This window comes from Pezoporus flaviventris, unplaced genomic scaffold (genome assembly GCF_033815535.1).
Source record: "Pezoporus flaviventris isolate CSIRO_AGI_PZ_B2104156 unplaced genomic scaffold, CSIRO_AGI_Pfla_v1 ptg000045l, whole genome shotgun sequence".
Taxonomy (NCBI): Eukaryota; Metazoa; Chordata; class Aves; order Psittaciformes; family Psittacidae; genus Pezoporus; species Pezoporus flaviventris.
The window spans coordinates 8,723,180-8,748,339 of NW_026892593.1; the positions used below are offsets into that span (position 1 = coordinate 8,723,180).

The 25,160-nt window shown below is 36.3% G+C and overlaps 2 protein-coding genes across 6 annotated transcripts in view; one reads left to right on the forward strand and one right to left on the reverse strand.

Moving 5' to 3' along the window:
* The window catches only part of FBXL13 (F-box and leucine rich repeat protein 13), an 84,555-nt gene that overhangs the window by 33,662 nt on the left and 25,733 nt on the right, over positions 1-25,160 (reverse strand). For all 5 annotated transcript variants that reach the window (XM_061467366.1, XM_061467368.1, XM_061467365.1 and 2 more), the window contains 3 exons: positions 11,205-11,257; positions 7,583-7,683; positions 4,361-4,487 (listed from right to left, as the gene is read on the reverse strand). In XM_061467366.1, the coding sequence (XP_061323350.1) occupies positions 4,361-4,487; positions 7,583-7,683; positions 11,205-11,257 (281 nt within the window). The remainder of the gene's footprint in view (positions 1-4,360; positions 4,488-7,582; positions 7,684-11,204; positions 11,258-25,160) is intronic.
* Positions 1,935-20,875, forward strand: LRRC17 (leucine rich repeat containing 17). The gene is made up of 5 exons (XM_061467374.1): positions 1,935-3,427; positions 4,334-4,420; positions 14,188-15,067; positions 18,654-18,809; positions 20,027-20,875. The coding sequence occupies exons 3-5, from the start codon at positions 14,311-14,313 to the stop codon at positions 20,428-20,430; spliced, it is 1,317 nt and encodes a 438-aa protein (XP_061323358.1). The 5' UTR covers positions 1,935-3,427; positions 4,334-4,420; positions 14,188-14,310; the 3' UTR covers positions 20,431-20,875.

The window sequence follows — 25,160 nt, forward strand, 5'->3', positions numbered from 1 at the left end:
ATATTTAGATGCTGCTGCAATATCATATGTATTTGTCTTATTTTGCTTTATTCCTAAAACAACAAAATCTTAATCCTGAATTTCTTTTCTAAAGCCCCTATGGATTATCTATGAAATTTCTGTCATTATTGAAGATAAGGTGAATAAATACCACATTTTTTGCACATTTTAGTAAACAAATGCTTTCTCAACTTACTTGGACTTTCAGCGTCCAATAGATAGCCTCAAGACTGAACAACTTGACCCAAGAATCAATGTTAGGATACATATGGAATTTAATTTAATACTACATTAGGTAAAATCCCACTTAAATCTCCTTCTTCAAATCAATCATGAGGCAGGATGTTTTGAAGGTTATTATGAGGCTTTGATCCTATAAAGTTCTGCAAAACAGACTTTTCCTTCATGACTCAGTAAGATTATTTTATAAATGTATTATTTAACAGAATCAGAAGTCAATGAAATGATCATATATAAAATATCATTCTTTGTCTGTGATGAGTTTTCAGTCTAATAGGTAAATGACTGATTTGGGGTTTTTTCTTAACTGTACGCTAGCATACTGCTAGTATACTAATTCTGAAATGAAAGTACATCAAAACAACAAAAGCTTGTTTTGTAGGAGCAAACTAGAGCTGATGATTTGTACCTACAGTTTTAGACAATAAATGTTGTCAAATGATGAAATGCTTCTAAGAATGTCAAAAATAATATAATTTCTTTTTTTATAGTTTCTTAATTCCAAAGAATGGGAACACACAGAATTTTTATTCAGGTTTTGAGTTATTTGCCACATGCACAGTACTGCTTTAAAATTCTTTATTTTTCTCTTTTGAACTGATTGTATTTGTGGAATCTACCCTGGAAGGCAGAGTGCTACGTGAAGCACCGAAGAGATTTTGAAGAAACACTATTCTATGATTCGAGTACTGTCAATGCACTGTGAGTGCAGAGACTTGAAATAGAAAGTTCAGAATTGAGGAAGTGTTCTTGTGGTGCACAAGGAGCAATCTTATTTTTCTGTTCTGTGTTTGTCAAGAATGATAAAACAAATCATGACATCCTTTCAGATGTTTGGCTCCATTACACTGATGGTTTGCCTCCACGTGTTATTTTCCTTCTAATTTTCCACTGTCCAAAACCAAAAAGGATTATGTTAACATACTTCTGAATTAGCATATTTCTAAAAATATAGAATACTGCACATGCGACTTAAAGTGTTCTTCAGTTATGTAAGTTTGTACTCAGGAAATGTAAACAATCAGTCCTCTCCTTCAATAAATAAAGAACATGGCTCACATTTTCTCTCCAAGTGATGGCCCCTCTTTAAGAAAGCCAACAGGATGCTGGGTTGCATTAACAAGGACAACACCAGCAGAGATAAAGTCACTATCCCACTCAGCGCTTGTCACGTCACACCTGGAATACTGTGTTCAGTTTCGTCCCCTCTATGCAAAAAAGACGTGGACAGGCTGGAGAGGGTCCAGACAAGCAACAAAGATGATCCAAGGACTGGGAAGCCTGCTATATGAGGAAAGGTTGAGAGAGGTGGGTTTGCTCAGCCTGGAGAAAAGAAGGCTCAGAGGAGATCTTATCCCCATGTTCTAGCATTGAAAGGGTTGCAACGAAGATGATGGAGATTCCCTTTTAAATGAGGAGTCACATGGAAAAAGCCAGGAGTAATGGGCACAAGTTACTCCAGGGGAGATTTGACTGGACACAAGAGGAAAATTTTTCCCAGTGAGAACAATCAGCCATTGGAATAATCTCCCCAGGGAAGTGGTGGATTCCCTAAGGGTGGACACTTTCAAGATGCAGCTGGACAGGATGCTGGGACATCTAGTCTAGGTCATGCTTTGCCCAGAAAGGTTGAACCAGATGATCTTTGAGGTCCCTTCCAACCTGGCATTCTATGATTCCTTTTTGACGCTGCCAAAATGAGATTTCCCCTAATGAAACCAGAGCAGGAGGAACTCAGATTGTGAAAACTGGTGAAGCCTACATGTTTCCCAATAGCTTCTCTGTCGTACCCACAAACACTGAAGGATATCAAGAAATGAAAGGGTCAAGTTTACTATTCCCAATGGCTTGTGATCTCTTACCCAGCTGTTGTAGATGACAGCAATTGATGGACTGTTCAAATAAATTTGGGGCCAGAATAGTTCCAGCCTGAAAACCAGCTATAAATGTTGGCAACACAAAGATTGCTTTCAAAATCTCCATGTTCCTATTTAACTGAAAATATCCCGCACTGAACTGTTCTAGTTACATAATTACAATCTAAAATGTCAGTAAATGGCATGCAATTGCTTTATAAGCTTCTGCCTTTTCATTTTTTTGTCTAATAGCAGAAAATTCTCCACTTACACCATTCAGTTTCAGAAGCAGGACAAAGAAAACTCGTGCTTTCTAGGTAATTCTCTGATAATATCAGTGGTGTAACAGGACACCTTTTAAGCAGGACACAAGAGAATCTCAGTATTTTCATGAAAATACCTTGAAACTCATTAATGAAAATAGTTACCACTCATGCCATAACAACACAACCTCAATTACTGAAATTTTATGCAAAACCAACATGCCTACAATTCATCCATTTTTATTACCATGTATTAATATAACAGTCAAAGGAAATACTGCCTTGTTTTATGACAACAGACTAGAAAATGTGCGCTTAATGCCCAGTTTTCTGCCTAACTATGTTTTAACAGGCTGTTTAAATGCCCTGGCACCCATGCTGCCACTCGTAGAATCATCAGCATAATCACCTGTTTTACAGGTGGGCTTGCAAAACAGCTGTTCAAATCCCACAGTTGTAATAATGGTAATAGTAGAACCCATGTAATAAAACCCTGTGATGTTAAAATGAAGGGAATAATAAAAAAGGAAACATGAAGTAATGGGAATAATACATATTCTGTCCTATAGTACACTTTTAAGCATAATTTAAATGTTTATACTATCGCTTCACTACATTTTTCTAACTTGAAACATTAGCCTTACAGAAGTTCCCTTTGGCTTAGTTCATCCAATGAAGAAGAGAAAAAAAAAGATAATTCTATCTTATTTAAGTGCTTTCTGCAATAGTGATGCAATTTGATGCTCTTTTTGGTTTTAACTGTTTATTCAAGTGCTCGGTCATAGTCATTAAGAACTGGTCCAGAGTTGTGGGGAAACCCAAAATGGAGGAAGCCATGGAATCCCTCTCAGAGCTCTCAAACACACTGGCGAGAAAAACCACTTTCCTCTGGAAAGGGGAGGATTGTGGTTTTCCTAGTTCAATGGTTATCATTTTTCTCTGACTTCTATTAGATCATGCTTTCTAGAGGCAGATCCTCACAGCTCATGATTGCTCTTCTGAACAAGCAGGAATGTTGCTTTTGGAAAAACTAACCAGCTACTGGCATTTTGAAAAAGAAACTCAGAGGTAGGTAGATCTTACCTGTCCTCTAACCTCAGCCCTCATTTCAAATTTCATGCTGTCACCACACAATAGTGTCAGCATGATTCTCAAGAACAAGAAACACTCACAGTGAAGAGCAGTCAGAACAAGCCTGTTGCCCTATCTGCTTTCATCCTTGGTTCTGAAAAGGTTTTGCTAGATGGAAAGTTAACCCGTTGTATTCTTCGGACTACATATCATCTTTATCATTTCACATGTGTTTTGTGATTTGGAGAAAGAAATATATGTGGGAGTCTTTATTAAAAAAGTGGCAGACTTGTATTGCCTTACAGTTTGGCATTTCATATTGCTTTTGTAGTATTTTTCAAGATACAGTGTATGTTTGAAAGCTTCTAAAATCATACCAGATTGTAAAACCTTGGTTTTCTTTAAAAGTTTAGTTGGAGACAAAAATAGTCCAAAACATTAACTATTTTTAGATTGCAGTTATAAATTCTACTTAAATCAATGTACTAAACCAGTATAAAACAGTTACCAAAGTTCACTTTTTAATTATTTATCTTCTCAGGAAATCAAATGCAAATTCATATTTTTCCAGCGCAGAGTGGCTTTTATTTTTTTCAGATCTTAGTAAAACCTGCGCTTTCAAAGCTCCTGATTTAAAATTCTAACTAATGGCATAAAATTGGTCTATTTATGGCTACAAAAAGCAAGCCTTGTTCTCATTATGCAGTAAGTACTAGCTGTTTATAGATCTGACAGTTTGTTGGAAGTGAGCCAAACCTATAGTGCTATTATTCCTCAGTAAAACTTAAACAGCTGTAGTCATGTAATTCAAAACCCTGGAAGTCTGCTGCAGGGCTTGTTCTGCTTCAGTATACCATGAATGCAGGATGCAGCCAGTCATATAAAGGATACTCTTCTTCACAGAATGAAAGAAAGATGTGACCTACAAACCTGAATGCAACCTGAAAGATCCAAATAGATGAGCTTGTGACAGCCTTTTCCAGTGCTCAGGTACAGTAAACCTTTGTCTGTGAATTTTCTGCAGTGAGCTAAACTCAGATGCTGTAAATTGGGGAAGCTGGTTTGCAAATGAAAAAAAAAAACAACCAACAAAAGCAAACAGAGAGCAAATTATTACAGCGATATCTTGCAGAAACAACATAAAACTGTTAAAGTATTCTGAAAACTACTGTAAAGATATTTGATACGAAATAGGATTATCTGAAGTTTGAAAGTCCCTTTCTTCTGCTGCACTTTTCCCTCTGCTGTATTGCAAATTACTGGAGAATAGTACTATCATACAACATATTTCATCATCTGAAAACAGTATCATTTTAAAGTTATATCAAATAACTGCAAAAGCATACTTTTTAAAATGGGATTTTTGTGTGCATACTTTGAAAGTAACAGACTTTTCGGTGTAAGTTTGCTAGACTGTCTTTGCCATTGATTTTGCAAGCAGTGCCTGCTGGAAATGAAAACCAGAACTCTATCAAAGGGCACTAAAAACATAAAAGTACAATTACAGCTTCTCAAGTCATATAATTATTTAGAAGAGAACTATTAAAAGAACACAATGAATTGAAAGAGGTACAAAAGGGAATTATCCAAAAGAAAATCATCCAATGTTAGGTTTTAACCAGTTCTTTTGGAAAACATTTCTTTGTACTAAATGCTAGTTAAAGAAAATAAACTGTATAAGTGGAAAATGTTAATCAACAGCTTTCTGTAAAAGCAAGAATCTATAGTCTGAACATACTTAAGTTTCCGTCTGCAACTTTGGTTTATAACATACTGAAAACTATTCACTTTCATGAACTACATTTCTAACTGAAGTAAATAACAGTTGCCACGAGCACCACAAATGAAAGCATACCGAAAATCAAAACCTAGAAGTAGGACCTACTGCTCTGGTAGACATTTAGTTGTAGGGATATAGTCATACAGTTCTGCAAGTCAGCAAAAGAAGGCATTTTGAAGAAAAATGGGAACACCCACTGGGGAGCTGACTGCTTAAGGAGTGTCATACATTTTTGGAACTCAGTTTATACTTTCAGTATAGGGTAGGGAAACATGCTAACTTGAACTGAGCACAAGACAGAAAAGAAAAATGAACATGCATCAGAACCAGATATTAGAATATAAAGGAATGTGTTTGTGATGTGGGATTTTTTTAATGGAAACATTTAATTCATATTAAATACAGGAATAAAAATACTCTTCTTCGAGAAGCATAAACCTTTTTACATGTTAGTGACATATTCCACACAAATGAGTGGAACTCAGAGATAGTATACTTCCAAAATTATCTGATAAAATAAACAATAAATTAAGAGACTGGGTTTTATACTCTGCTAGCTCTGAGTCTTTTTAAAGTATATGTTGTTACAAGGCTGCCCAACTTAAGCCTTTCTTACTGCATTTTGAAGACTGGGATCACATCCCTGTTTTGTGTTACAATTACATTCTGCAGGAGTTCTGTCATAATGGTTTTTCAATTTTGGCATTAGCAATATCAGGATCATTGTTTTAAAGCAACCTGACAAAATCACTTTCTGATTTTTATTCCTGATAGACAATATTCATGTCTACCATATGCAAGAGAACTCTTCAAAGGGAAATTGCAGCTGACAATCTTGTGTAATACAGAGGTTAAAATGGTTGTATGGAACACTAGGAGAGAATCAAAAATGACCAAACAGTTTTGAGCACATTCAGCCAACACTTCCTTGTTCCTTGTTCCAGTAGTGGACATCTGATATACAATAGCAAACTTCATGTGCAGTATTATGAGATGCAATACTGCCACCTTTAAGAACTTTCCATAGTTACCTTATTACACAGGACTTGTGGAGAGCTAATGCTTTTGAGATGGCATATGAAATGTTCATGAAATTTGTCTGCTATCAACATTTTCACAGGGCACCAACTTTTTGTACATCCCCATCTCAGAAACAATAAGCTTTGCTTTTTTGTCCAAAAATTAATAAAAACACTGGTATCTTACGGGCTTAAATCAGAAGCATCATGTGTGACCGGGAAAATGTTTTATTAGAGAGGTACAAGTTAACTGCAAAATGTATTTTTTCAGTGGAGAATTTTTTTTTTTGTTTCAAAAATTTTATTGCATTGAAAGCTTTGCCTACACCAGAGAATTCTTTCCTTGGGTACAAGCTATTTACACATCAGCAGAAATGAATGGGTCTGACTTTTGGTGGCAACAGCATGTTCAGGTACCCAGAATAACATAGGCTGATACTACCTATAGAACAGCTGTTCCAAACTTCAACATAAATATAAGGAAATTTAAAAAGACAAAATACCAACCAACACAGATAAAGCACAGATTATGATAAGAATAATATTGATGAAAAAATTAATGGCAAGATTGGACACATTAAAAGGAAAACTTTGCCAAAACAAATGTTAGTAACATGAGGATATATAGACTAAGTAAAATGAAGGTCAAAATGTACCATACAGATGGCAAAGAAAAACATATTTCTGGACTTTGTGGGTGTGCTTTGAAAGGAAGACATCAGTTTTCCTTACAGTAAAGAGAAACAATGTACAGCTATCTTCGAACCTATGTATGTCTTTGTGATGCTGCTACCATGGACCAGCACACCTCTTTTCCTTTATGGCAGCTTTTAATGCAGCAATTCTACCTATCAGGCAGACTTCAAGACTCGTGGAGGGATACACCTAAAACAGTAATGGCAGACCTCTGTAAGAATGTGCATTCTTCACCTTCAGCTCACTGATCTTCCAAATAAGAGCTTGGACTAACTCTTTGTTTTGCAGTTGTCGCACAAGACCTTGGCTCACACAATACACCTACCCACAATCCTCTCTTGCAGAAATAAATTTCTAAGAACATACCTAACTTGCAAACTTCTTGCATCACCACAAAAACTGGACATGCCCAGGAAAATATTGGCTAGCACGTTCTTTTGAAAGTTTCTATAAACCTCTATGAAATATAGAGGGTATTTTTAAATATACCAAAAAAAAGAAGTGCTATCTAAGTCAAATGTATGCGGCATTTTTTTCATTTTGAATAGCAAACAGAATCCTGTAAATCACTCAAAAAGAGTATTTCTACTACAATATGCGTCTAAGTTTCCTGCAAGATTACAACAAACACACTTCCATATTTCTGTTTACTTTTACCTCGGCAATAGTCGTAGCGTTCCATTTGTAATATCTGTACAGGACAGATTTAAATAGAGAAGAGATCTGCAGCCTTCTGATATGACTCTCATCGATTCATCCTGAATGATAATTAAAAATAAAAAATCAAGAATTACATCGAAATTATATTTGTATTGTTATCTTACATTTTTATGCTGAGTAACAAGGGGAAAAAACACGAGTAAGTATCTTTAAATCATCATAAGAATCTCATGATGATTTATGATGACTACCACAGCCATTTTCTTTGGAAGCTTCAAAGTAGAAGACTGAGAGACACATGATGCTACTGTTACTCAACTGAAGTGTGGTAATTTTAACATTCCAGTTCAAGGAGACATGATAAACTACACAGTCCTACAGAACACAGGGGACTTTTCACATGACTGAAGGTTAGCACATTTATATGTTTTGCTGAAACAAGATTCTTGTTAGCTAATCCTGGTATCTAAAACCACTGGTTAATTTTCTCCATGAACTCTGGTACACTTCTCTGACCAGTAGTATCTTTTACAAAAAGCCTTCTGTTTAGTTCTACCCTCTAGGTGGAATATTAGATTTGATTAATTACAAGGCTTCCAATTTTTATTGACCTGCAAAATTGGTACTACCTATATTGTTCTATATATCATTCCATTCTATTCCAATCCATAATGGGAACAAATCTCCTAGTATGAAGAGTGTTTCACAATAAAAGTCAACATAATAGAAAGGCAAAAGGTCAGCACTTATACACAAAAATGTTATAGTTGAGTGTGTATCTCTTGCCATGTCGTGGTCATCTTTCTACTAAAGGATCACCAAGATAGCTGGAAATTCAATACCAATCAGCTTCAAGGAAGAGTTTGTGCTTTGAAGTATATTCCTAAAACAAAGGATTTGAGAGAGGTGACACCAGTAAAAATAGGTATGGAAGAAAACCATAACCTGAAGAGAACAAGTCATAAATGGTGAGAAAGTATTTAGTGAATGGCACAATGGGGAAAACTCTCCATTCCATGTGAAAGCAGCACAACCAGGGGACCATATGAAGTGTCTGAACACAAACACTTGTAACATGGGAATCAACCAGTAAGAATGCACAGGTGCAGAGCAATGCTTCTATTGGGATTCCAGCAATGCAAGGTGTAGTACACATAACTGGAGGGCTGCAATTAGTGTAATGGAATATTTAGGAATGACAGCCCAAGAAGGTGAAGACAAGTTGCAATCTATGCCGTGGAGCATTGCATTGGAGGGTGTCAAGTCAGTTGACATCTAATTTGTAAGGATTAGAGGTTAGACCTATGAGGATTACATTGTGGTAGGTATCTATTTACAGACTGTTTGACCAAGAAAAGAAAGTAGATGAAACCTTTGAGCAGCTGAAGGAAACCTTACAACTGCCTATCCTGGTTACTCATGAGAGACTTTAACCACTCTGATTATCTGCTGGAAGAACAATATTGTTAGGCACAAACAATCCAGGAGACTTTTAGAGTGTCTTGAAGACAATCTCTTGATCCAGGTGACTGACAAGTAGTCTAGGGAACATGTTCTTCTGGGCTTGTTTCACAACAAGGAATATCTGTTCAGGGATATGAAGAAATAGAGTGGTTTTGGTTACTGCAACCATGGAAATGAGAACTTTTTAAAATCCTGAGAGTAGAAAATTGGACAAATTGTAGAAGAACAAGCATATTTTAGCTTGTTTAGGGATCTGCTTAACAGGATCTCATGGTAGACAACCCTGGAAGGCAAAAGGGTCCAGGACAGCTTGTTGATCTTCAAGGCCAAGGTACTGAATGACTTTTTTTGCCTCAGATTTTATTACTAAGGCTGCCCTGCAGGAGCCTACTAGCATTATCTGTGGAAGTGAAGCAATACTATGATAGAAGAAGGTAATGTCAGGGAGCACTTGAGGAAATGGGATGAGAAAGGATGCATCAAAGAGTACTGAGTTGGCTCCAGTCACTGAGAGGCCTTGCTTGTTTTTGAAAGGTCATAATGAACAGACAAGATTCCTTGTGACTGGAAGATAGGAAATGACACACCAATTTACAGGAAATAGAAGAAGGAGGATCCAGGAAATTACAGGCCAGTCAGCCTCACCTAAGTCCTTAGGAAGGTTATGTATCAAATCCTTCTTGAAGCCCTGTCCAAGGAAGATGAAAAAGTAATAGTGAAGAGCCAGCAAGGATTTATGAAGGGTAAAGCATTCCTCACTAATGTGATAGTTTTCTATGATGAAATTACTGGATCTATGGAGAAAATGCAGCTGTTGAGTCTTGAATTCAGCAAATTAAATAAAGGCTGGATCAGTGGACTTCAAGGTGAGTGAAATTTGTCTGGATTGCCAGGCCTAAGGGCTGTCACTAGTGGTGCTAGAGTCCCATTGGTGGCTTGTAGCAACTGGCATCCCTCAAGGGTCAATATGGGGGCCAATACTATTAAATGTCTTTATAAATATTTTGGATGATAGGAAACGAGTATATTCTCAGCAAATTCACAAATTATTCCAATCTGGGGGAAGAGTCAATGCACTGGAGACTAAAACTGCTATTCAGAGAGATTTAGTCTGGAAAAATGGGCTAATGGAAACCTCATGAAGTTCAACAAAGGCAAATGCAGAAGTCCTGCATCTGGGTTAGAATAACCCTGTGCATCAGTAGTCTAGACACTGGTCAGAAAGCAGCTATCAAACACACTGACCTGAAAGTGCTGGTCAGTAATCATTTCAGTGTATGTCAACTGTGTGTCCTTTCAAGAAAGGACCAACTGCATACTAGGCTGTATTGGCAAGAATGAAACCAGCAAGTCCCTACCATCCCACGAACGAGGCCCTGACACCACCTAGGGATGTGCTTGCTGGTACATATCAAATGTATATGAGCAAGCAAACAGAATAGACAGTTATGAAAGTGTTTGAGTCTTTACAAAGCCCTGGCCCACTTTAACTTATTGTCTTCTTTCAGGAGCAACAGAATCAAGGATCAAAAAAATCATTGAGAAGCGTACAACCTCTGAATATTACACTGTAATTATAATATTATATAGCAGAGTCAAACATCATTTTTCCATCAGAGAAAGGTAATTGAAAAACATTAAAGAAAATTAATGGAAGTGCAATAAAACTGAAAATGCTAAAGGAAAAAGAACAGACAACTATATAGTGATGATGGTGATTGCATACTTAGATACCTTTCAAATAAAGGCTCTCACAAATATCTAAAAATATAGTGAGAATTTTTTAGAGCCTATGTGTATTACTGAGTGAAGGAATAAAGGAACCCGAAAACAATATAGGATTGAAATGTATAGTTGTTGCCAACTCCAAACTTAAAACACAAAAAAACCCCCACCCCAGACTGGTAAAGTTTTGGAGCATGTTTATTAAAATTAATTGAGATTGAATATATCAATTTGTATTAGAACTGTAGAAAACAAATGAGAACTTCACTGAGTATCTCTGAATCCTACTGAATTCCATTTTCAAAGTACTTGAGAACACAACTCTCTACTTTCTATCAGGAAGATATGTGTGTCCAAATAAACACAGCTCTTTAGAAATCCTCCTTCTCATTAGAAATTAGAGTTCATGAGAAAGGTCTGAAGTACTTACATTTAATCCCTGGCATTCAGAGAGATTTAAGCCTTGCAAATTCTTACATGCACCTAAAAATAATAAAAAAGTGAATAATAAGAGTGAACAGTTCAAATTCTCAGTGTACAACACAAACATAAGAATTCATACTACAGATTCAGTCCATCAAGGCCTCCCTTAAACCACAACCACAGCAGATTACTGAGAAGCACCAAAAAAACCCCAAAAGCAGAATATAAGGTTGGAGAAAGCTGTCCTGAGGAAATGTCTATTCTTACACTCCATCAATGAATGGCACACTCAGGAGCCAAGCTGTTTTCAGTCTTATGTTACCAAAGGACCAGAAAGCTACCTGATTAAGCAATCTGATGTTAGGAAATGCCAGAGTTGAGTTTTCCATATAGGTTTATGAGGTGGTGCCATTAGACCAATTGTAGGAAAAGCCCTGCTCATCTTCTGCAGGTATTGAATTTCAGAGAATTTAACTGCCTGAGACAGTCTCTTCTCTGTGCATATAATCATTATTTTTAGAAACTCTTATTTTGCAGAGACTGCTGCAATTCTAACAAAATAATGAAAGATAGATGCCTGACACTAGAAAAAACACACATCCTTTCAGCCACTCTTCTGCCAAATTTTGAGTCTATTCTCCAAGTAAAAGATGCAAAAACCCTTATTAAACATAGTAATACCTTTTGCCTTAATCTAATCTTCAAAATAACTGATCTGTTTAAACTGAAATGATCAAAATAGGCCTGATATACAGATGCCTGATATGGAAAATGCTATATGAAAGGTTTATACAGTGAAAATAAATATATTTTAAAAATATTTAAAAACACATTTTCATATGGTAAGAAAAATTACATGTTTTCAACTGCAATAAGCATTAGTACAACAATAGATCTGTATGATGTTTTCTACAGGGACTGTGGCTTCACTGATATCCTGTAACTCTGTCTAACTCAGTGCCTTTTTGAGGAGTAGGACAATACTGAGAGGGACTGCGCATCTGAAAAGAACCTAACCAATCAAAATCATCCTTAAGGCTGCTAAGCCACAGAAATTACATAGCTCTTACATGTTTTTTTTTTGCCCCAGAACTAGAAAAGACAGTTATAATTTTACATGTGAATGCGTACATGCTACTAAAAGCAGTTGCTAATTTTGGTATTATAGCTGAATATATTTTAGTTAGCAGGCAGAAATGTAATACTAGTAAAACAATCCGGACTCAGGAGATGGAAAGGAAGAGGAAGGAATTTTCCTATAATTTTTTATTACCTTTCCTACCCCAAGTTCTTTTTCTATTTCCTAGCTCTGCTGGATAGAATGAGCTATCACATTACCAGAACAATTAACAGTTCAAAACAACACAGAGGATCCCAGTTAAGATTCAAGTTATTAAAACACATAATCAATTTACACTGACTAGCATATAGCTGCCAAAAAGTTACATATAAAATGCAATTTTTCATGTAAGGGATAAAGTTGTTTATGCAAACACTCATTCGCACTGACATTCAAACCAACAGAGACTGAATGAAGATAGACAGCTGGTAACAACAGGAACAAAATGGAGAAACCAATCAATGAGTTTTCAAAGGTAATAATGGGAACCAGCCACTTGGATTAGAGGGATGCAGCAACAGGTGTAGACAAGACTGCTCCATTTGTCTAATAACTGCACAAATACCAAGAACTCTCTATAGCTGAGATATGGTTTAAATTTATCTACCAATTTCTTTTAAAATTAAAAATCTCTTTGCTTTCAAAAGTATTTTACCTGATATTAGTTCGTTTACTGTGCCACCTTTCCTCCAGACAAAAACCAAGTTTTTTGAGCCCAGATCAACAGTGTTTAGAAACAGTACATCTGTGCAATGATCTGCACTCAAGATCAATACCTTGCCAGGTGCAAAGGTCCACAATCATAGAGAAAAATTAACTAAGTAGTTACTCCAAACAGTATGATGTTCTCATTGAAGAATGAGAAAAAAGTTTCAGAAGGGATGATACTGATTAGCAAAAGAAATTTGTGAGTTTGAAAATAGTTAGAAAATACAGCAAGCTGAGGGGTTAAAATGATTTTAAGGAAAGATGACCTTATGGCCAAACTTCACTGAAGATGAAGGAAAATGGCAATACACAGGAGTACTATGGGAAATTCAGGAGGGAACACAGGCTGAAAAATTACTAAAAATACTGAGGCATTTTAGACTCGATTGTGGGCAGCAGTCCTTTTCTTCCCCTAATAATAATTCCTCAAGACTGTGTTTAGCTTTCGTAGAAAGCTGGAAGCTCCTGGCTTACCACTCTGTACTGTTCCTCCTTAGGTGGACAGACCTGCAACTGGTTTAAAGCACACCATGGCCATGACCACCAAGTTCTCTTCTGCACTCTGCCTACACTCAGATGACATATAACCTGATAAGCTCTTCTTGTGGTCTTTCTGAGACAACTTTCTCTACCTGACATGGGCCATAAGAGACATTTGGTAGTAAGCAGGGCTAGTAAATTTGTATGGTAAATACATAAATGGTAAATTTGGGCTCAACCTGAAAACGAGACTGCATTTGAGCATAGTCTATAACTGAGAAGTTGATAGGCACTAGATGTGTTCCAGTGGGTCGACATTCAGAAAGCTGGAAAGTATCAGCTTCAAGGTCCTCTTTCAAGCTCATTTTCCAAGATGAACTTAAATACAAAGAAGATTCAGCCTGATGTTATTTTCCTGAATACATGAGAACCTTTTAATAAAGATCAGTTAGAAATGGGTCCATATAGTTTCCCATGTTTAATAAAAATGAATAACAATAAACTAGAGACAGTAAAAAACAGCAACACAAAAAAAAAAAAAAAGAGATAGGACATTAAATGTTCAAAGTATTTGTGAAGCTCCAAGTAGTGTGATGATTATTTGACCGAATACTGTATATTATGTTCAAGCCTCTACGAAAATGCCTGTTTCATCTGGTGTAATGTTTTACTTCTCTTCCAGCACAGGGATCCCACATACTCCAGCTGTGTCTCCTCAGATCTGTACAACACTGATTAAGATTATCCAAAAATTTCAACCGTTACAGCTGTCACAGAAAATAGCTGGGGCCAGCTGAATGTCAGGATGCAAGTAGTTACTATTATACTACTACTACTTCTTTGTAAAGCATCTGACAGTAGGAAGACAAGGATTAGGAGTTTGAGAAACAATGAAAGGGAAAACATCTTACGGAGAGCATCTAGCACTGTTAAGCGCAATGCCCAAGGCCTACCGTGTGATATATACACTTATCTTCATGAGAAATACCTAGATTGTCAGGAAAGAAAATTGATTTTTGTGGCACCTGATTGGCCAGAGGATTTAAAACACATGCTGCTAGCAAGAAACAGGATTCGTAAACTGAAGAACAACATGTTTTCCAAGTACAAAGCACTGAAAAGTCTGGATTTACAACAGAATGATATATCAAAAATTGAGAGCGAGGCTTTTTTCGGTTTGGATAAACTCACCACACTCTTACTTCAGCATAACCAAATTAAGAGTTTATCTGAGGAGATTTTTGTTTATACACCCAGTCTAAACTACCTACGTCTTTATGATAATCCCTGGCATTGCAACTGTGAACTAGAAGCTCTTGTTACAATGCTGCAGGTTCCAGCAAACAGGAATTTGGGAAATTATGCCAAGTGTGTGCATCCAATAGGACTGAAAAATCAAAAGCTAAAGCAGATAAGAGCTGAACAGCTATGTAGTGAAGAAACCAGGCAGGACCCCCAAAATATAAAACGGGAAAAGCCTGAAGCTGCCAAACCAGAATTTGATTCCGCTTCATGCCACATGTATGTGTTTCCTGTACCAACTCTCAACTGCAGAAGAAAAGGTTTGTATCTGTCTTTATAACTGAAATAATGATTTTAATATTCTTTAATATTCTTGCTCCTTTACTACATTTATTCACATACTATTTACAGCAAATTAATATAGAACTAGTACCCACATTACTTTAAGTACTTCTGTTGTTTTTTTCTCATAACTACAGTCAACAAGTAGGAGTTCTTTCTGCATGCTACCTCTACTCTGCCACCCTGACTCCACAGATATCCTTTAGTGCTCTGGTATAAGACATCAAACAAAAGTCAACAGGAATAAAATTAAGAACACACTTACTGAAGGACCAGCACCTCACAAGTTACCAGTACCTCATAAGTCTGATTTTACAACTATAAACATACTAATTAAATTACAGCTGTGCTGAAATTATTGCACAGATAGAGAAAAGCAGTGTCTTTTCTTCTTTCCAGTGTACAAACCCAAACAACTTTGACAGAAGTGATCTGTGAAACAGGACTGGAGCAGCCAGCTGTTCTTACAGTGCCAAAAGGAACCTGGCTGCAAAGGAGAGCTATTGCATCCTCACATTTTCTGTGCAAGATTTCTTCTACTAAGGGAAGAAATTGTATGATTTTGTTCATAAAGAAATACTTCCCCTATGTGCTTCTTCCCAGCACCCAGCAAACATTTCAAAATTGAAGTGCCTTCAAGAAATGTTTTTCAAACACTCGGATCCATTCCATTTCTAAATCCTTCTCAGGCTCTTAAAAGCCACAGTTAAGCCTTCAGGGTAGACCAGATGGGGCACAACTCAACAAAAAAGTGTACATTTATTCATCTTTTATTTCCCACACTTTATCCCATGATAAAACAAAGCAAACAATCAAATATTGAGAAAAGACTCATTCTTTAACATTACAAATCTGAAATAAAAAGCATTACTAGAAGTAGCCAAAACTGGGAGTTTTTTTTCCCAAGTTTTGCAAAGCATAGTCTGCAATACCGAATCACTGCACTATGGTTTGCCCACTTGTATCTTGTGTTGTGTTTGCTAAACTTCTGTTTGCTTGAACAGTGACTTCAATTTCTGTAACTACTCTGTGCACCCTTACTCTTGGGCCTTAATGCCAGCGCCAAGCACAGAAATCAGTATAAGGTGACAATACCTAAATATAAAGATTTAACAATTTCAGTATTTGATTTCATGGTTTATCTACTACGTATGGCATAAAAAATGGTCCACATTTTTACTTTTTTCCACCTTTTAAATTCCTTTCTTCTTCCTATGACTCGCTTTTCTCTATGTCTTACCAGGCATCTTTCTCATTAATATTTTATGCTTTTTTAAGTGGCTAACATTAACTAATTTCTGAATATTCCCATAACCATACCTTTCCTTGTAAATAGGATCTTAATTATTCGATTATAGATTGCAATCTTAATTATCCTTCATAAAATCTAAATTATATCATTATTACCTTACATCTCCACTAAACCGTGCTACTGAACAGAAACCAAGCACATATTAAAATCTTAATAGAAGAGAAGGCTGACCTTCTGGCTCTCCCCATCTAGTGATGTCAAAGAGATGAGCTGAACACATGAATATTTTCAAAAAGATTCAGCAAGAAAAATGTTACTTTTTTCTGTAAGTTCACAGAAATATTCAATGTGGTCTGCTCTTTATGGGAGTTTCACAGGCTTTTATGGTATTTTTTAAAAACCTGTTTGCTGTCTTAAGTATTAATAATGAAGGAATAATGTTACATCAAGCTCTACATGAGTGAACTAGACTACATGAGGGTACAGGAACTCCCTCCATCAGGTCAAGAAGTCCAGCCCAGGACTTCCTGAATGTCTAGCACAGAAACATTGAGTACATTCAATATTCTATAGTAAGTATCAGATCTACTGTGCATACTCTTGACAGCTGGATGCAAATACCCCATGGATATTTAGGATTTCTGAACATAACGTAATCTTTGATGAGAGCACTGTACTTCCTTTGCATATGATTACTGTGCAGCAGATGCACAATTTCATTGGATTTTTCATTAGAAATACGAGTATAATCCATATTAACAAGATTTCAGAGTCAGAAAAAAGGTGTATCAGTTTCCCAACCTGTAAGATAACATGAAAAGCTGCAATTCATTATTCCCTTACGATGGAGGGAATGAAGTGACAAGCAGTGTACCAGAACAATGCATCTCTAAGGAGATAAAACAGGCCATCAGCTTTCAGTTTATGTCAGAGAGCTCACGAAAGAAACATCTTAAAAATACATATAACCATGTGTATGTTCTCCTTTTTGAAGAACTTGTTTATATTCCATCAGACCAGTGATACACACCAGATCTTTCAGTACTTCAGAATGAATCTTACGTCTTTTATTCTGTTTTACCAAAAAAAAAGCAACAAAAGTTGGATACAGAAGTCATTTCTGTTTGCTTTTCCGCAAAAGAATTAGTATTTGCAAGAACAGCTGAAAAAATCTGCTTTCTAGTACTGACAAACTCTCAAAGTCTCAAATTCAAGCATAATTTTCATTCATTTGCTGATAAGTAGGCCCTGAAACTTTGACATCTGCACTAGCAGGAAGCACTCCAACCAGAGCAGGCTGGAGTAGTTATAACATTTATGTGTTTAGAATACCAAAGCTCTGCTCAGAATCAAATACGAGTCAGGAAGACTCTGACATGTTGCTTTAGACATCTACAGAACTTTAGAAGTACACTGACAGCAAGGATTTCAGCACAGATCCAGGAGCTACTTGCTTTCAGTCAGAGATGGTCAAATAAGAGATAACAATCATTTTCTTGTAGCAACAGCCAGGATTATAACCCCCATTAAGTAAACATAATCCTAGAGATTAAGTTTATTAACATTATCCTGTGAAGATTCAAACCACAGTCTGCACTTCTCAAGAATGTGCCCTTACTACTAGACGAGAAGCTATTCTTCCTGTAACTCTTGCAAGGAGCAAGGAACATTATAAGGATACGCACACAGTCCTTGGATACTTTGGTAGGGAGAACTAGATAGAATGACACTATGCTACCTGTAAGTATTGTAACAAATATAAAGTCTTCAATATTACTAAAACACTCCATACAGTAACTACAGAACTATGAATATTACTATATTTTAATTGCTGATACAATTTTAGAACATTTTACCTTTTGGCAACATAGAACAAAGGATGTAAGACAGCACACTATCATTTGATCATGGAAGAACCAATGAACATTTACCAAGGAACATTTTTTAATATAATTACTCTGATTTCTTTTCTTTAAATAATCAAGCCCTTAACACATGCTTTTTATTAGTATAGTATTTTCACTACTCACCCTACTCCTATGTGAAAGAATAGTACAGTTCTGTTAGAATAAAAATATAAACCGCAGAGGCTTTACTATAAGCACTACTGAAGAGTGCAATTTTCAGATGAAATGTAAATATACAAGTGAACAAAGCAAAGAAATTCAGAAGTTGAAGAAACATGTTGACACTACTATTGAGGATAAAAAGGAGAAAACAAGAAGCAATGCTAGACTGACAAAATTCTGTGGTACCTAAGCAGAAAGAATAATCTGAAGCTAACAGTTGTTTCCTTTTCATTTTTTTTTAAGATTTAAAGAAAGTTCCAGGTAACATACCTCCAGATATAGTTAAACTTGATTTGTCCAGCAACAAAATTAGACAACTACGAGCCAAAGAGTTTGATGATGTCAGTGAACTGAAGATATTAAACCTAAATGGTAATGGAATAGCCTACATTGATCCTGGTAAGAATAATTTAAAACAGTCATTAAAAAGTGATTGGTGTTATTAAATTTAAACTTTAATAATGTCTATCAGATATAAATGTGGGGGAAAAGGATTTTAAATTTGAGAAACTGGTTCAAATTTTACCTTTTGTACCACTCAATTCATAGAGTAAAGGTTTGCACTGAAATGTATTCATCATGGAAGTCAATGAAGAGACACTGATTTCAGCTGCCCTTTCTTAACACTAAACCAAGCAAGTGCAAAATTTAATTGTGCAGACTGAAGGCTAATCACTTCCCAAAATGCGAAAGAGCTGAATGATGTTTTCAATATCTTTGCTGAATCTAAGAAAACTTGTCACATAATGAGGCTGCTTTTAAATTATATTGGACAATAAAGTAAAAGACAAAGGAAAAGTATTTAAACACTTTTGGGTTAAAAATCACAACATATAATTGCTCATAATTTATACATTATTAGAACTCAAATGGCCTTGTTGGCAGTTTGCTTATAGCCTATGTGTATTCAGTTTTTCATTATGAAAGCAGACACAAGGAGACAGGTAGAAGTATGAAGCAAAAAGAGCCTTCTCTAGTAGCATTTTGGCAGTTAAACAACAGTAGCAATCAGTACACTGGTACTTACAAGGTTTAACATTACAGGTAGTTGATTTACTTAAATTAAGACTTCCACCATTAAATGAAATGGTATATTTGCAAAAAGTATGAACTGCTCTCTGAAATGTGACTCAGAAGCTTTATTATGAAGCTCTATGTTATTATCTTCCATATCTTAAAACACTAATTTAAAGGTTCTACGCACACACACAAATACACATGTACATACAAACGCTATTAGCCCTGCACATTAGTACATAATAAATTCCCATATTTCTACTGTATCACAGCAATAACAGTTGACTTCTATGAGCAAATAAAACATTCATTCACCTTCACTGTACCTATTCCATACTCATGCATGCCCATTAAGAATATTATAACCTTACCAGCAATACAACTCCCCTAATGTCAATATATTTATACCAATACCTCACTTCTCAAGGTTCAAGACATATTTTAAAGTTCAGAGTTTGGAAAGTCTGTTTTTGCAGCCTTTAGCCCCTCCCAAATTAATAAATGTATAATTATGAAAATGTTTCTCCTGTTGCAGGTATGCATGGGTTTTTTCTAACTTGCTTTTATGAGGTCCCAATAACCATTTTTCTATTGACTAGCTGCTTTCTCAGGCCTCAATAACTTAGAGGAGCTGGATCTATCAAACAACAGCTTGCAGAATTTTGAATATGGAGTACTGGAAGATCTTTACTTTCTAAAAATACTGTGGCTGAGAGACAACCCTTGGAGATGCGATTACAACATTCATTATCTGTTCTACTGGTTGAAGCATCACTACAATGTTCACTACAATGGCCTCGAATGCAAAATGCCTGAGGAATACAAAGGATGGTCTGTCGGAAAATATGTTCGAAGTTATTATGAGGAATGCCCAAAAGACAAGCTGCCCATTTATCCAGAAACTTTTGATCTGGACAAAGATGATGAGGAATGGGAGCGACACAAAGAACAATCGGTTCAAACAGTAAAGAAGCATGGTGTAATTGTCACTGTGATAGGCTAACAAGGGAATCCTTCCTTTCTTTTTTTTAGTACATTCAAATATTTGATACTCTGACAAAGAAAAACATGCTGTTTACATTTTTCGTTAATTGTACTGATTCTTTGTAGGACTATCTGCCTACAAAGATTTCTGTTTATTGCAGTTAATTACAGAATGGCATTAGTTACACAGCATCCTTCATCAAGTAATTGTTTCTGACCATTTGGTCTGGACATTCTTGTGAAATATTTTGGCAAGTATTTGAAACTATATGGTAGAAATCGATAGACACAAATGTACATAGTGTGGTGGGGAGGAGCTGTCTTATGCATGAACACAGCTTTTGTGCTGTCACGGAACTTGCTGCAGGATTGTGACCAAGACACATTTTTCCTGAATGTGTTGTCAGTCCTTTGTATCTATCACTTTCCAGAAGTATTCCCAGAAAACATTTCTAAGATTTTTGTATCAGCTTCCTGTTGTTTTACTGTATACAAAAAAATCAATCTGAAGAATAATTTTAAATACAGTTCTAGAAAAACACAAATAGCAGTCTTTATACTGATTAGGATTCAAACCCGGAAGCTGGGTTCTACCTGCTGATTTACCAGTGTTTCTGTTCAGTTTTGAGTGAGTAACTCAGCATCTGCCTCTTCTGTACCCGATCTGCCTGAAAGCCATGAGCAGCCAAGACATGGTTGGTTCCCAAGCCCTAGCTCAACATGCTCACATTTGCCTTGTTCAGTACGTAGAGCTGAAGTCTTTCTAGGAAGCATTTCAGGTTGTCATGTCAGTTTGACATAGATTACACGACATCACTTTAAAAAAGACCATGTGAATATTGCTGTAGCCTACATCCCACATGCCAGTGCCCATCCACACTGCAGGTAAGTAGCTATGCGTTTGAGTGCGCACTAAAAGTGCAGGAAATTCCCAAAGTCTGCCCTTCCACCCAGCTCATTTGTAAAATGTGCATTATAGCACCTCCTTATCACACAACTGCCTATGTGAATATACATTCATTACAAACTGTGATTAGTCTAATGCTATGATAACTGAGACATACAAATGCCTCAGCTAAGTAGACAATATCCCTAAAGATAAAATTTGTTGCTATATAATATAGTGGCTGAAAGTTCTTTTTAGACAAAAAAGGGTTTCTACTGAAAGACTGTTCCTAGTTTTTAAATAATAGCTCTGGTTTTTTTTCAATTTCTGCATCAGTTAATATTGAACTAGCAGAACTAGTGCCTCTTATAACAGATATTATAAACCCTTTTTTACACATGGAAAGGAAAAGTAATTACCCAAGCTCACATGGAGGGCAAGAAGATGCTGGTTTACAACCCGGCTTACAACTTCAGTATTCCCAGCTCAAACCGAAGACCAATCTCCTGCTCTTAGACGAGTAAGAAATACCTAAGTGCAGGTTAGAGAAGCAGGGCCAAAACTTTAAATATCTGTTGACTACCACGGAAGAAGTTCTGGAACACTTCAGGGAGAAAATTTGCTCCTTTAAAGATATGCACAAAATTATGGCATTGTGGTTTTCCCTGGTGCTTTAGCCACAAGCCCAAAAGGTCACCCATTTTGTTTTAGAAGTGCAATACAAAGCACACAGTGCTTCTATGCTAACATAGAAGAACAACATAAAGGAAAAATTCAGAAGTTACTAAGGGTGGTAGGAATGCCAAAGGATCCTTAAGCAAACACAAGACATTATTAACTCCATTCCTTCATAGAATGGTTTGGTTTGGAAGGGACCTCAAAGATCATCTAGTTCCAACCCCTCTGCCATGGACAGGGACATATTACTCATGTCCTAAGTGATTCATATTATGAATGTATTTAATGGTGCTTTACTGATAAACTGAATAATTTAGCCATGTCTTCCACAACATCTTTTGAAAACTTCATAGCAAAACCAACAGTATCTGACTCATCCCTGCTCCTGGGAATATCTTAAGCATTATCTTAATTATGGAACACAGATGAAAATCCCATTTGGTCAGTAATATTCAATAGATGGGGCATTTTCTTGAAACTTGAAAGTGATGAAAGAAAAAAAATCTCTCATAAGCAGTAGCCAGCATTAAGTGAAGCGCTTATCCTCCTCCTCCTTTCAAGTTCCAGGGAATTACTTCAGTACGGAATGGAACTACTGAGCATGATTGAAAAGGACAGACAATGGAACCACCGCAGAATATCTGTTGTTAGCAGCACAGCCAATGGAGAAAAGCTGAGTAGGAAAAAATGAATTTAACATAGAATCATAGAATTTTTTCGGTTGGAAGAGACCTTAAAGATCTTTCAGTTCCAAACCCCCTGCCATGGGCAGGGACACCTTCTGCTGGACCAGGCTGCTCCAAGCCCCTGTGTCCAACCTGGCCTTGAACTCTGCCAGGGATGGGGCAGCCACAGCTTCTCTGGGCAACCTGTGCCAGCGCCTCAGCACCCTCACAGAAAAGAATTTCTTCCTTATATCTAATCTAAATCTCCCCTCTGTCAGTTTAAAGCCATTCCCCTGCGAGGTCATATTGAACTTCTTGTCAACCAACACCCCCAAGTCCTTCTCCTCAGGGCTGCTCTCAATTCAGTTTCCACCCACCCTGTGGTTGTGCTTGGGTTTGCCCTGACCCAGGTCCAGGACCTTGCACTTGGCCTTGTTGAACTTCATGAGGTTTGCACCGACCCACCTTTCAAGGAGCGCATTCTTTGCGATTGTATGAACTAGAAAAGTATAGAGGAACTATGAAGGTAGCACAGGAGGAGGCAGCCCAAGGAAAAAGACAAAAATATATTTGAAAAACACATATGGAGACAATGACTAACAATAAAACCTTCAGCATTACAGGGTTAATTACTATTTCTCTGAAATGCACTGTAAGTTGAAGTAAACCCTCCATGAAACACCACAGTCACAAACCACAATTTAACGCTGACATTTCTTTCTTTCTGTACTAATTTAATCACAGAATCCCAGAAGCCCTTCCACGTATAAAAGAAAATCATGGACGCCCCTCTTCCTTTATATGCTTTTTAAGTCCTTTCAGTAATTTCTGTCTTGATTCCCCTTCTCTCTCTCTCCAAATCCAAGAAATAATTGCATGATAGTACATTTTATTCCTGATATGCATTTTATGTACTGCCTTAAAGGGTAAACTACAGTACTCTGCAGACACAGTGCCCTTCTCTCTACACAGCACATATGAAACACAGAAAAAACTCTTTTGACCCATGTTTTGCCATGACAGAGTGTAAGAAAAGAGACAGGTCTGTCAATCCTGTGACACTAGTGGCAATAAAAAGCTTCAAAAGGCTCTGAGGAAATCGTAGCTCCTGCCGTATGAATATGAATGGCAGCTTTTAAACACAGCTCCCAGTCGCACATGGAAGTCTAATGATTCTCTAAAATCACTGAGTGGGTGGAGTAACACCACAAGCAGCTGAGCTGTAACCCATGCATCTCATACACTCATTTTTTCTTTGGCAAAATGAAACATTTATTTCGCAAAGAGTCTGAGCTGGAATCGTGTAACATTCGTATGTAGGCATTAAACAATGACTATTATTTCATGCACATACCACATAGCAAAGTTGCAGTACATAAAAACAACATTTAAAAGTAGCAGCTAATTAATTTAAAAAAGAATATTAACATGATTAGCCAGCTAAACAGACCTAAAACCCCAATTGATATCATGGCTTTTTACCATTAACAATAAAAACAGGCTGCCAAAATCTGTGTAATCTTGGATTTATTTGAAAAGATGAGGTCAGAACTGTAGCTTGGGGAAGTTCTAATGGAAAGGTTCATCATATCTGTAGCCTGTAACTGAACAGACAGTTCAACACAGTTTGTTAGCTGAAGAAATGTCAGAGGAACAGAATTTCAGTAGGATTTAGAATCACTAAGAAAAAAAAAACCAAAATAGTCTTGCAGCAATTTTAAACCATCCACAAGAGCTTCAAAAGAATGGCAAAAGTAGGCTGTATGACCAATGAGGTTTAACAAAATAAATACGTAATTAACCTAAATAGCAATACTACGCTCACATAAATGTGTTTCATTGTTAAAAAGAACTACTGGGTGTCTTCAAAGTTAGAAGAAACAGCTTTATAAATCAGTGTTTTTAAAAGCCCCTGTGGACCATCACACACGATTCAGCACAATTAGTTTAATAGCACTGAGTAGACGTAAATAGACAAAATCTTTGATTTTGAGCCTACAGAAAAAAAACTAAAATATCAACAAAAATGAAAAAAATACATAATTTGTAAATACACAAATTTAATTTAGTGTCTTTGATATGTAATATAAATGGAAAAGGATGGCTATCAACATGCTGATATTCCAACTGATATAATCAACATGCTGATATTTCTAAGTTAAATTATTTTAATATATTAATACTTATTATTTACTAATTAACAGTTTAATATGTTTAATATCAGTTAAACAATGCAACAGAAAACAGCGTGTGTATATAAAGTTTTGTTCTACCACAACTTTACATGTTTTTAGCTTAAAATACAATAAACATTATTATGGTTTTAGCTTTGTACTCAAATACATAAGGAAAAAAGAATCAGAACAGGTTTTAACCTTTCTAAATACAGGCCCCCATAATAGAGGCAACATGGCTGTGTATGATTTGTCATCCTTGTTTTATTAGTTGCCAAAGTTCATTATAACATTAAATTAAATTATTTCACTAAACAACTTGCATGCTGATATCATTGAGAATGGT